The sequence below is a fragment of the Chiloscyllium plagiosum genome, chromosome 6 (genome assembly GCF_004010195.1).
Source record: "Chiloscyllium plagiosum isolate BGI_BamShark_2017 chromosome 6, ASM401019v2, whole genome shotgun sequence".
Taxonomy (NCBI): Eukaryota; Metazoa; Chordata; class Chondrichthyes; order Orectolobiformes; family Hemiscylliidae; genus Chiloscyllium; species Chiloscyllium plagiosum.
Window position 1 is genome coordinate 112,934,712 of NC_057715.1, and position 12,988 is coordinate 112,947,699.

The following is a 12,988-nucleotide window of genomic DNA, read 5'->3' on the forward strand; positions in this document are numbered from 1 at the left end:
ATTGCTGGAAAAGCTCAGCAGGTCTGGCACATCTGTAAACAGAATTTCAGAAGAGTTAACTTTTCAGGTCTGGTGAGGAGGGTTCACTGGACCCGAAACATTAACTCTGATTTCTCTACACAGATGCTGCCAGACCTGCTGAGCTTTTCCGACAATTTCTGCTTTTGTCTCCCCAACAGAGTTGGATTTTGAGGAATGTCATTCCCGTTTTGTAGAGGGAGCTCTCTCACCATTTGCTTTCTGATGCGAACCCTGGATTGAACAAAAAGACATTTTGTCATTCTCTTTTATTTTGCTGGCGCTCTTGTCTTGATAGGATTAATTACGATATTCTGAACAAAATTCAGTAAAAACCCAGAGCTGTATTGTACTGGGTGATGGTAGAGGGCGTGTGGGCGTGGGTGTGGCCTCCAGACCTACGTACACTGTGCAACATACAACATGCACAAACCTGCACTAACACTATGCCTGGAGCAACCAGGATGCTGCCAATCACAATGTGAACAAGTCTGGTTCCCACATCTTAAGGATGGAAAGAAAAAGTGCAATTAGCTCAAAATCAGAAATTGTGGTCAAACTCAACAAGTCTGGCAGCATCTATGGAGAGAAAGCAGAGTTAATGCAACGGGTCCAGTTACCCACTCAGAACTACTGGAAGATATTTAGCTCAGTTTGCCCAATATCCAGACTATAATTCAGAATTAATACCTACAATGCAAGTTCCCATTCCTGCGTGGGCTGAGACAGACTTGGACACTTGCCACCTCACCCTGCTACAGAGGGAAGGGAAACAGCAAATTACCAGAAAAGTGACTCAGGATGAAACGAGGGCAGACGATGAGACAAGAATCATCCTTCAGCCAGTGCACGCATGAACAAAGAGGCTGAGTCACAAGGAAGGACAGTAAAACTGAGGGGTCATGACTTAACAGGATGTGGCCTTCTCATTACAAACAGTGGGTCTTTGAGTGGTTTTTAAGATAGGGAGGCAGGAGGTTAGACAGATAGGAGCTGTTTCAATGTCAGAGAAGATTAAAAAGCAGGACCATGAATATAAGATTGCTACTAATTAATTCCATAAGGAATTGAGGATGCACTTTTTTTTCCCCTCAAAGAGGATAGTGAGAATCTGAAATTTGCTCTCACAGGAAGCATTAAGGTAAACACTGATGCAATTAAGGGGAAGCTAAATAAACAAATTATTGTGAGCGGCACGGTGGCAAGCACTGCTGCCTCACAGCGCCAGAGACCTGGATTCAATTCCCGACTCAGGCGACTGACTGTGTGGAGTTTGCACATTCTCCCCGTGTCTGTGTGGGTTTCCTCCGGGTGCTCCGGTTTCCTCCCACAGTCCAAAGATGTGCAGGTCAGGTGAATTGGCCATTCTAAATTGCCCGTAGTGTTAGGTAAGGGGTAAATGTAGGGAAATGGGTCTGGGTGGGTTGCGCGTCGGTGTGGACTTTTGTTGGCTGAAGGGCCTGTTTCCACACTGTAAGTAATCTAATCTAATTTGTGAAGCACTTTGGGGCGTTGGGATAAATGAAACGCCTCATAAATGTACTTTTTTTTTCTTTTTTTAAAGGTTATGTTCCACCTTTAAGGATTGAGAAATTAAAAGTGGTAATGTAAATAATAGGCCTGGCGACTCCTTGTGAACAGGGGCCACTGGTAGATAAGCAGTGATTACACCAATGTTGATACTTGATCAGGAGTTTTGTTCTAATGCTTTACAATGTCTGCAATCTTGTGATTCCAGCTGACTACTTTCTGAAAGTGAGCTTATTGAGGAGAAGCTGAAGAGTAAGCAAAGTTCAAAATGTAAACACAATCAAGAACAGGAAGGTCCTCCAGAACACTACTCCGAAGTGCCTCGGAGAAGGTGGACGGGCTTCGGGGAGGCAGGAGGCGAGTTACGTTCCGCAATACTCCTGGCCCCTCACCTACTTTTGCAGCCACTGTATTTATAACAAAACCAAAAGAACTGCAGATGCTAGAAATCAGAAACAAAACTGGAAAGGCTCAGTGGGTCTGGCAACATCTGTGGAGAGAAATCAGAGTTAACGTTTTGAATTCAGTGACTGTAGCTGGTCCAGTTCACAGCTTCTGGTCAATAATAACCCCCAGGACATTGATAGTGGAGGTTTTAGTTATGGTAACACCACTGAATGTTAAGACACAATACTTGGTTGTCTCTTTTTGGAGATGGTCATTGCTTGGCATTTCTGTTGCCACTTGTCAGCCCAAGCCTGGATATTGTCCAGATCTTATTCCATTTTTAAAATTCACTCACGGGATGTGGGCATCGCTGGCTAAGCCACCATTTATTACCCAATCAACTGGATATCAAACCTACAGCTCAGCGAGCAAACCTACACCCTAAACCTCAACCTGAGCTACAAACCTTCACAAACCTTGCAAAAACCTATGGGCGCAACACGCTATAACTTGCCCAAAGATGGGAAAGGAATGCCATCCAAGAGAGTTCCACCCGCGAACAACTGTACTTCCTGCATGAATGTTTAAGAAAACAGGTACCCATCCCTAACTGTACAGAGCCAACCATATTGCTTTGGGTTTGGAGTCACATGTAGGCCAGACCAGATAAGGATTCCACTTTCCTTCCGAAAGGATGTTAATGAACCGTTAACAGTGGATTCACAATCACCATTGGACTCTTAATTCCAGAACTTTTAATGGATTTCACATTTCACCATCTGATACGGCAGCATTCAGACCCAGGTCCTCCAGGTCTCTGGATTAACAGTTTTAGTGATAATACCACTGGCCATTACCTGGTATTTGTGTGGCGTGAATGTTACTTGCCACTTGTCAGCCCATGCCTGGATATTGACCAGATCTTGTTGTATTTGAACATGGACTGCTTCAGCATCTGAGGAATTGTGAATGCTGCTGAACATTGTACAATCAGTGAACATCCCCACCTCTGACCTTATGACAGAGGGAAGATAATCGATGAAACAGCTGAAGATGATTCGGCCAAGGACCCTGAGGAACTCCTGCAGAGATGTCCTGGAGTGGAAAGACTGACCTCCAACAACCAAAACCACCTTCCTATGGACCAGGTATGGCTCCAGCCAATGGAGAGTATTCCTGATTCTGATTGATTCCAGTTTTGCTAGGGCTCCTTAATGCCACACTTGGTCAAAAGCAGCCTTGATGTCAAGGGCAGCTACTCTCATCTCACCTCTGCAATTCAGCTCTTTTGTCCATGTTTGAACCAAGGCTGTAATGAGGTCAGGAGCTGAGTGGTCCTTGCAGAACCCAAACTGGGCAGGTTATTGCTGAGCAGATGCTGCTTGATAGCACTTATGATGCCTTCCAGCTCCTTATTGATGATTGAGAGTGGACTAATGGGGTGGTAATTTGCCAGGTTGGATTAATTCTGCTTTCTGGGTCATACCCAGAGTTTTCCATATTGTTGGATAAATGCCAGTGTTGTAACTGAACTGGAACAGCTTGACGAGGGAAGCACAAATTCTATAGCACAAGTCTTCAATACTATAGCCAGAATGTTGTCAGAGCCCATTCGTTTTTGCAGTATCTTGTGTCTCCAACTGGTTTCAAATATCATATGGAGTGAATTGAATTGAATTGGCTGAAGATGGTATCTGTGATACTGGAGACCACTGGAGGTGGCTGAGAGGGATCATCCACTCAGCACTTCCCTCAGCGCATTAGGGATGGGTAATAAATGCTTGTCTAACCAGCAACAATCCCATCTCATGACCAAATAAAGTATAATGTGATAAGTTTGAATAGATATTACAGAAAACCACCAGATTCCTGTTTGTACAGCTTGCAGATCCACAGCAAACTAGTAGGCAGGGTCCCAACATTTCCTACGTATAGCACCTGATGTCCTTATAGGTAAAATCCTACAGGCAAAGGAGACACACTACAGCCACAACACCGATGTCTGCCTGCATCCCATCCCCTAACTCTTCACTTACATGGAGATTTTAAAAATCTCTAATTCACAATGAATATATTTAACGACCCAGTCTCCCCCGTTCACCTTGAATATATTTAACAACCCAGTCTCCCCCGTTCATTAGGAAAAGAGAAATCCAAAAACTACACTCTTAAGAAGTGCATTCGCATCCATCTCAAATGGGAGACTCCTTCATCTTACAGAGCCTCAGTTCTACACACAAAAAAATTAGGAGTAAGTAACTACAACCCCAGCTTGCCATGCAGTAAAATCATGGCTGATGGGATTCTTCCAAATCCCTGCCTATCCCCAATAATAATCTCTCACCACACCCACCTGCTTTTCAAGAATCTATCCACCGCTGCTTAAAAAAAAACACCACCACCTTTTGAAGGAAGTCCAAAGGATTGGCAGAGGATAAGATGCTCATCTGTCTTAAATGGGGAATCCCTTATTTTTAAACAGTGACACCCAGTATAAGATTCTTCCACAAGAGGAAGCATCTTCCCTACATTTGTCTGGTCAAGACCCCTGCTGCCTGTGAAGTATTCTATATTCTTATTACTTAATAAACGTGTTTACCCAAGTGCTCTCACTGTATGAGAAATTAGACAAACTGCTCAGGGCTGATGACATGTTCACGAGAAGGAGAGTGGACACGGGGAACCATTTATCCTCCTGCACTCCTCACAAAGAGACACCCGGGATAGGGGGGTCAATAAAAAAATCTCAAAAGTGGAGTTGTTAGATTTTGTGTGGGTTTTGTTCCAATGCTTTGAAATCCATATCAGTCATAACGTACTGGAAGGTAGAACAGGGTCAAGAGTTGAATGGCCTCCTCCTGTTCCATTTCTTGTGGTGTATCTCCATCCAACACAAGCCCTCTGCTTAGCCAGCTAATGCTAATTGCATAAAATCTCAGAGACAGTCTTGTGGCAGTGTCTCGATTTCTGAGCCAGGAGAGCCAGGTTCAAGTCTCACATGCTCCAGAAATGCGTCACAACATGTCTGAGCAGGGTGAAACTGCAAAGGGAGAACATATACAATCTCAGATTCGACAGTATCTAGAATATGATCTCTGAAAAGCAATAGAGCTCTCCAAAATATGTGTACCAAATAGATGCCAGGCTAACAAGACCACTGTTTGTATCAGGACTGAACCAATCCAACACAACTAGGTGCCAAACACAAGGCTAATCTCCCTCCTACACCCATTTCCAAGCCCAATGCTTTTTGTTCTGTCCTATGACCCAAATAGCTGCTTAGATGAAAGAACAGATTGTGTGGAATGCACAACATTGGCACTCAAAACAGCTGTACCAGAGAAATAGACAGATGAGATAGATACGAATATGTGTAAGTTCGGAAAACAAGCACAGTTTGTGTAATTGGAGCAGGGATCTACACTGTAGATCAAAAGCTCATTTAAGACACTTTGTGACCTTGAATCAAGTTTGAAGGCAATTAAATGGGTTATTTTATTATTTTAAAACATTGCTTAACATTGCACTCGTGAGAAAGGTCAATTCAGGTTAAAGGAGCAATAGATTTTGTTCTCAAACAACACTGACAACAATCTGGCAGTGTTTGCAACCATTTTGACTGGCTCCAGTTCAAAAATTAACAGATTACTCAAATTCAAGCAATTCAAGCATAATTAGTTAGCAAACTCAAATCTTTAGCTGATAGGTCCAGTAACACACAAATTATGCACTAGCAATTTAATTAAGTACTGCTGAAGGGAAAATGGGGTCTTTTAAGAGGCAAGATGTACAGAAGTGCCAATTTAAATCATGGCAAACAGGAAAAGTCTTTAATGTATATAACACACAGAGACAGAGGGATATTCTTTTGTCAGCTTTTAATCTTTCACAAAAGTTAGTTACATTAATATTGAAATATTATTACACATAATTCAAAATAGTGTACAATCCAATATTTGAAATGGTCTTCTCATAGTTAACACTGGTGCTGTTAATTTCTTTTGTTGCCCGTTCCTGGCACCTTGAGTGTGCATTCTAGGGACACCCTGTGATGTCTAGCGCTGTTGTAATAGGCAGAGCAACATTCAGTGGAGACACTTATTAAAATGATTACAGAAATTACATTATAAAGAAAATTTGGTCGGTTTATGAGTTGATTGTGGAATATTCTAATAACCTTTCTCACACATGCAATACAGATCAGTGCTGTAGGAGTGTACAGGGATTAAACATCAGTGTAGGTCCACAATGAAACTCCGATGTGCATCTGTTGCCAATGGTACAGGTTAGGGATAAATTCACATAATATATTGTGCAGACTGAAAGCCAATACTTCCCCAACATTTTCCCACTGCCACCCTATTTCAAGGCTTGACAATTGTTGCAATCTCTCTGAAACCTGAGAGCGAGTTGAGGGGTGAGAAGAATTAGGTGGTGGACAGAAGATCTGTGAGATTGAGGTAGGGGCAGAACTACATAATGGCCATTGCGGAGGTGAGTCTGCATCCCAGTCGGGAAGTCCTGCCTTTGAACGTTCAGATCAGATGGGAAAGAGCTGAAGTTTTACTAACACAGGTGTATACTTGCAACAACACTTACAAATAGTAAGTATTTCAAAGCGAGAGAATAAATTAACTTGGAGATTCATGACCTTTAGGAAGTTTCACTCAACAGTGAGTGAGGGATGGGTGTTTTGAAGTATTAGTGATATCATATTTAACAGGCAAAGGTCATGAAGTGCTCCCAGCTTCATTAACAGCATGATTACAGCAGAATTTCTTTCAACACATCTGGATTATCCTGCTCCAGGTCTGATTTTGTGGGAGGAAAACATCCCTTTTCAAAACTCCCCTTGAATATTGAAAAAAACCAAATCAAAATAACAAAACACTTTGGTTCCCTGCATTAAGTAAAAGAAACTGTAAGGAAAAAAAAAGAAATTAAATAATGCGATGATCTTAGGCACATGATTTCCAGTTTCAGAATGGGTGGACAATTCTTAAAGTAATTACACATATTTCTCATCTGATCACTTGGGGCATGGCACTGGGATGTCAGGGCAGTTTTGAACATCAAAAGCAAAGAATCACAATGTCCACACTGCACCCTTGTGGCACCTCATCTCTGACCCTTGTTTTAAAGTCTCAGTGTTCCATCAAAACATTCTGTTCGTTAGATTGTCATAACCTTGGCTTCAAGTGACTGGACCACTGTGGAACAGTGTGCACATGAGAGAGATCTTTTGGTGATGGTGGGAGGAGGCGGGTGTGCAGTGGCAGAATCGGATGTTCAGGAGTAGGAATCTCTAATTATCATCATTGGTGAAAGATGCACAAGTCTCAAAATGGTGACCATTCCTGGCAGAGCCAACTCGAGATTCAGCCAACTCTCCTTTCCTCTTGAAACCACCCCAAAATAAGTCATGCTCTCAGCAACAAACCTAAATCCAACTATAACTTAAGCACAAATCTTATAAAACAAAGATGATTCAAAACTCCGCGATGCATTTAGTTTGGTGGTAATATGGTTCTCACACAATGATGAAAACTGAAGAACAACCTGCTCCTTTTCCAAAGTTGCGTCCCATCAGTGAAGCTGCAACCAGTCCAACTGTACTTGGCCAATCACTTCTTTGTTCTTAGTAGATAGGATTTTTATTAAACAGACTTTGTCTTATAATTGGCAAATTGATTGACTTTATAAGAGCTGCTTCACTGATGGCTGTAATGTTGGCTGTACTTATGAAGCAGGAGCTGGACAAACTGAACTAGAGTGACATTGGTTACTGACTTCACCTCCTTGGTAATACTATTCGTTTGAGCTAAGAAAACAATCACCACGGCTTATTGTAGAAGAGGGAGTGGTGTCGGTGGTTGGTGCTAGGGGTAAAGAGATACGTCTTGTCTAAACATTGGCCCGCAGGTCTATAGTAGTGACTTCCAGACTTTTTCTTTTCATTCGCCTGTAAATGATGCTAAATTCCTTAGATTCCCAACCTTCACCACTTAATGAAAAATAAAAACCCAAATGTATTAGTAACCCAAGTATTACTGCACTGGTCCTAGCGACAGCAACTTTGTTTCCACGTTTCAGCTTGGCAGGGTGTTTCTGTTATAGCCTCCCTGTGAAACCCTCACTGGTGTGGAATGAAAAATGAAGCTTGCTTCCTAAACTGGAGTGATGGCAGTGCTGACTGTACTTTGTTGAAATAAATTACATTTACTCATCACTCAGTCTCTTTTTTAAAAAAACAATTATACCATAAAACTTGCTTCTGGAATGTGAAAATTTTGAATGCTTTGTTAAAGTGACAAATGGAAAGTTTCAATAAATGCAATTCAAATAGATTGGTAGCAAGTGTTAACAAGACACACCTGAATTGTTCAGAAACTTATAGGTGGTCACAAGGGGAAAGTGTGTTGAGAATGGTGAAGTGTGCATGGAGAGATTATCGGGCACTACTCTGGTTTGGATCACAGGAGAGATAAGTTTGCATTTCCTTCACTCCTATTCTCTGGCAATAGGTGCCAAAATGCAGCTGGGGTAAAGGCAGTGGGTTCACTGACACAGCTACTGGGCAATCTTTTCTACTGCACCAATATAGTAAAACCACTTCCTCATACCACATCAGGCCCAAATCAATCATCCTTCATTAAACCATGAGCTAGAAATATTGGGAACCTGAATTGTTGGTCCCTTGTTTCAAGTGTACAGGGCAGTAGTGTTTAAAATGTGAGAGAATACCCAACGTGAAAGCCTGTCACACCCATTTACAAAATAATATGGATACGCTGTGTCTTGCAACACTCTTTTCCCCATTGTTAACTCATTTAAAAACAAAACCATGCAGTTCGTTTAGAAAGGTTACATTGCTGGATCCTATGTCACACCAGTTAAATGGATTTGGAGCGATGGGTTATGAGCTGAGTTCTCAAACTTTTGTGTTGCCACGTAACTGACATTTGACTTGGTGTAGTGGAGATAGAACAGAATGGAGGCTAATGCCCCCTTGCATCAGATCATGGTGCTTGGACATTCATGAGAAAATAATTTTAGTGCATTCCCGGGATGATAGCCTGGAAAGGGATTTGACTTGCATGATTAGAACAAATGTGGAAAGGTGAGCCGTGAGGAGAAAGGGGGTTGAAGGAAGTGGGGAAATGGCTGTGAAATAAGGTGGATTTTAACCCTCAAATGTCTGAACCAAGTACAGACAAAATTTATAATACAATGACAAGAGCAGGACTGCCAAAAGCCCTTAGCAATGTATGCAGAGGCCACATTCCCAGGCTCAAATACTAATGCATAACACTAATTCTGCAGGGAACCCGCTACCTCCTTTCATTGTTTTGCACAATCCCCAAGGAAATGGTATTTATATTTTCCAATGATTCCCGATTAGATCTGACAGCAGAATCCCCATTGAATTCTAGGGCTTTAATGAAGGACACTAATCCTAGCTATAAAATTCCAATATAAAAGGTTACTGAAAGAACAGTGAACACGATATGCAGTTTAAATACAATCCAAGCGCACACAATTTTCAGTTTTTCAGTGACCAGCACAAACTGATTAAATTCTTAGAAAGCAAAGCCCTGTTATGTTTTCTACCCCCTCTGTTACCATTTCACTAGTTAATGAGAGGGACAACGATGACATTCATTCTCACTCAAATCGCAGTCTGGGAGTGATCCTGACATTTCCCGCCAGCCCACAATCCTTGCTTTGTAGCCCAAATCCCTAAATGTCTCTCTCAATACTGAAACTCAGCAACCAGCAGGGTGAGCGGCAGTACTGGCGTTAAAGTGATCAGGAACAAAACCTACAAAGCAGGAGGGATGAGAAGAGATGGACCAGTTCTTTCTCGCTCAACAACACCCCAGCCCCCATTTTGAGAGGAGGTACTTTGTCTCCCAATCCAAGGCTTGGAATGGAACCTGCCCTTTGTTTTACATGTTGAGGTACTACTCAATGCACATCTCTGGTCTTGAGAATTTTCAGAGAGACATCATAGGTCTAGTGAAGTAAATTCTTAAGATCCTTAAATGGGCAGAATTGAGAGCAGGAGACAAATAAATTTAAAAAAAAATGTTAGGGTACAGTGAACCACTCCGTTTCAGTCCATAATTTGTTCAATAGTTTGGCCAAGTGTAAAAAGACCTAAAGAACATTAGCTGTTCACTGATTAAGTTGGTTATCAGAATATTATCAGAGTTCTATCAAACATTATCACACAAGCTGCAGTATTTCTGACTTCCCATTGTACACATTAACCTCCTAGATAATTCTACTACACCTGGCAGCATTTTAAAAAAATAAATACAAAAACTCGGCATGATCGGAAATATATCATCAGTGTGTTTCTTTCTCTCCATGATTCATTTCAAACCTTTTTCCACTCATTAACACTCGCTTTGCAGAATTAGATAAAACAGCTCTCAGTGCTGAAGTCCAGCTTGTTCTTTGCCAGAGATTTCAATCCCTGGCATTTTTAGTGCTTCTTAGGAGGAGGTTCCACCCAAATAATAGGCCAGACACCAAGCAGAAACTGCAAATTAAAAAAAAACCGATTAAAACAAGTGGAAATTGCAAAGTTATAGCACCATTCATCACTTGCCTCAAAGAATGTATAACCAAATGAAGTACTTTTGAATTAGACCGAAAACAATAAATAGTGGAGATCACAGTGGGTCAGGCAGCATCCATGGAGAGAGAACAAGCCAACATATAGAGTCTAGATGACTCTTCATTCACTTTAGCTCTGAAGAAGTGAATCCAGACTCTAAATGTTAGCTTGCTCTTTTCTCCACGGATGCTGTGATCTTTAGCATTTGTTGTTTTCAGTACTAATTCCAGCATCTGCAGTCATTTACTCCTATTTTTGAATTATAATAAAACTGTAACTTAGAAACTAGAGGTTAATTTGAGCACAATGAGATTCCACCTGGCAATTATCACCTGCTGACGCATTGAAATGATACTGGTTGAGTGATAACATTAGTTCAGGACTCTGTGGAGAATGCCCCTGTTGTCTTCAAGAAACCCCCACTGGATTTTTTGAAGTCTATCTGACAGGGGTAGACAAGGCCTGACATTAACACTTCATCCAAAAGTCAGCATCTCTGACAATGCAGCACTCCCTCAGTACTGCACTGGAGTAATCTACTGTCTAGATTACGTCCGGATGTCTCTCGAGTGGGTCAACAGCATATTGACCAGAAATAAACGGAACAATTCCACTCACCCAAACTCCCTCCTTCAAACTACAGCTTTCTGTGTGAATGCAAATGGTGTCTGCTTCCCATTCCTCTTTAAATTACTTTAGGGGATTCTGGGCCTCTCTTGGATATGGGCTTTTGAAAGAACTGAGAATCAGTAGTTTTGTTCTGTTCTATTTGTTATTCAATGAGAGATAGCAAAAAACAATATGATTATAAGTGCAATAATGGACTGCAACTAAATATGTTTAAATTTCTACATACAACAGAAAATAACCTAAAATTGGAAGTTAAGTTGCAGGCAGCTCGGTTGGATGAATCTGGGTTTATGATCTTAAAGGTACCAGGTTTTAATTTAGATTTACCACCTTCCAAGGTGAATAAAATTTGCAAAATCCAGGGATTAGAGAGTCTTCGTGCATTGACAGTGGTTGCATGACTGAGACTGCATGTTCATTCACAACGTATCTGTGGTCTGTGCTAGGAAGTATCTATTAGGGGAGTTACAGATACTGCACACAGTGTTAGTGATTACATGCTGCGTTGCTGTCTCGATAATTCTAATGAACACATACTGGGGTTTAAGAGAGAGTTTGCACATTATTGGTGACTGCATTATGGGGAGTGCAAGTATGGAAATGCTAGGGGCTGCAATCTCTGTTTGGCAGTGCTCATGGTGCACATTAGTGATTGCAGAGACAGTGCAGAGTGCTACTGAGTGCATATTAGGGGTTATAGAGACCAAGGGGAGTGTTGAGTAAATGCTGGGCTTACTGTCTGCATGTCTGGTTTCTGTTACTGCTCGAGTTCATCAGTGTAAATGGAGACCAGCACAGCCTTATGCTACCATCAGTACTTTATTTGGTGGCCATTAGTATTATACCTGTCCGGGAGCAAGGGATGCCAATACTGGGTGCAGCAAACTATTTCTAACAGCACTAACCTCCTTGCTGAGCAAAACAATTCAAAACATGTTTATGAAAAAAATCTCCAAGTAAAATACTGCACAGCTCAGAAAAAGATGCTTTGACTGAGACAAATATGGAGTGTCAGGTGGAGTTCTCCATTAATGGAACATATGAACAAGGAATAAGTAGAGTAGGCCATTCAGCCCTTCAAACCTGCTTCACCATTCAATGAGATTGTGGCAGGTCTGATTTTAACCTCAACTCTATAATCCTGTATATCCCAATATCTTTCATCCCCCTAGTAATCAAGAATCTATCACCTTTGCCTTAAAAATATTTAAAGATTCTGCATCTTCTGCCTTTTGAGGAAATGAATGCCAAAGATTCACAACCCTCAGAGAAAAAAAAAATACTTAATCGCTGTCCCCTTATCTTGAAACAATGGCTCCTATTTCTAGATTGGCCCACAAGAGGAAACATCTTTTCAACATCCACCCAGTCAAATTGTCTCAGGATATTTTGTTTCAATTGAGAAGATCTGGGGGTTGGTACTGGGAGTAATTCCTGTGCATAAACAGTAACATTCCATGTCAGTGACTTAGTGTCTAAACTGATGAAAAGCCGCAGGCTCGAAACATTAAACCTGTTCCTTGTTCCAAAATTCAGCAGGACCTGCTGAGTAGTCCCAGCATTTGTGTGTTCTGAAGATGGGTCACCAGACCAGAAACTTTAACTCTGACGTCTCTTCACAGATCTGCTGAGATTTTCCAGCAAGTTTGGTTTCTGTTCCAGCAGTTTTCATCCTCATTTCAGTTTCCCAGCGTCTACAGTATCTTGCTTTCAAATTTATCTCAATGAAAGTCATGGAAAGCTTACGAAACAAAATAAAACTCTGCTAAAACAAATATGGCAAACTTTGAGGCAGAT

General features: G+C 41.4%; 1 protein-coding gene across 1 annotated transcript in view; it reads right to left on the reverse strand.

The window, feature by feature from the left end:
• Positions 1-456: 456 nt before the first annotated feature.
• The window catches only part of acer3 (alkaline ceramidase 3), a 204,402-nt gene continuing 191,870 nt past the window's right edge, over positions 457-12,988 (reverse strand). Inside the window, exons 11-13 of the mRNA XM_043692440.1 lie at positions 9,248-10,483; positions 770-773; positions 457-468 (exon numbers count right to left, since the gene is read on the reverse strand). Of these exons, the coding sequence (XP_043548375.1) occupies positions 10,427-10,483 (57 nt within the window). The 3' untranslated portion in view covers positions 457-468; positions 770-773; positions 9,248-10,426. The remainder of the gene's footprint in view (positions 469-769; positions 774-9,247; positions 10,484-12,988) is intronic.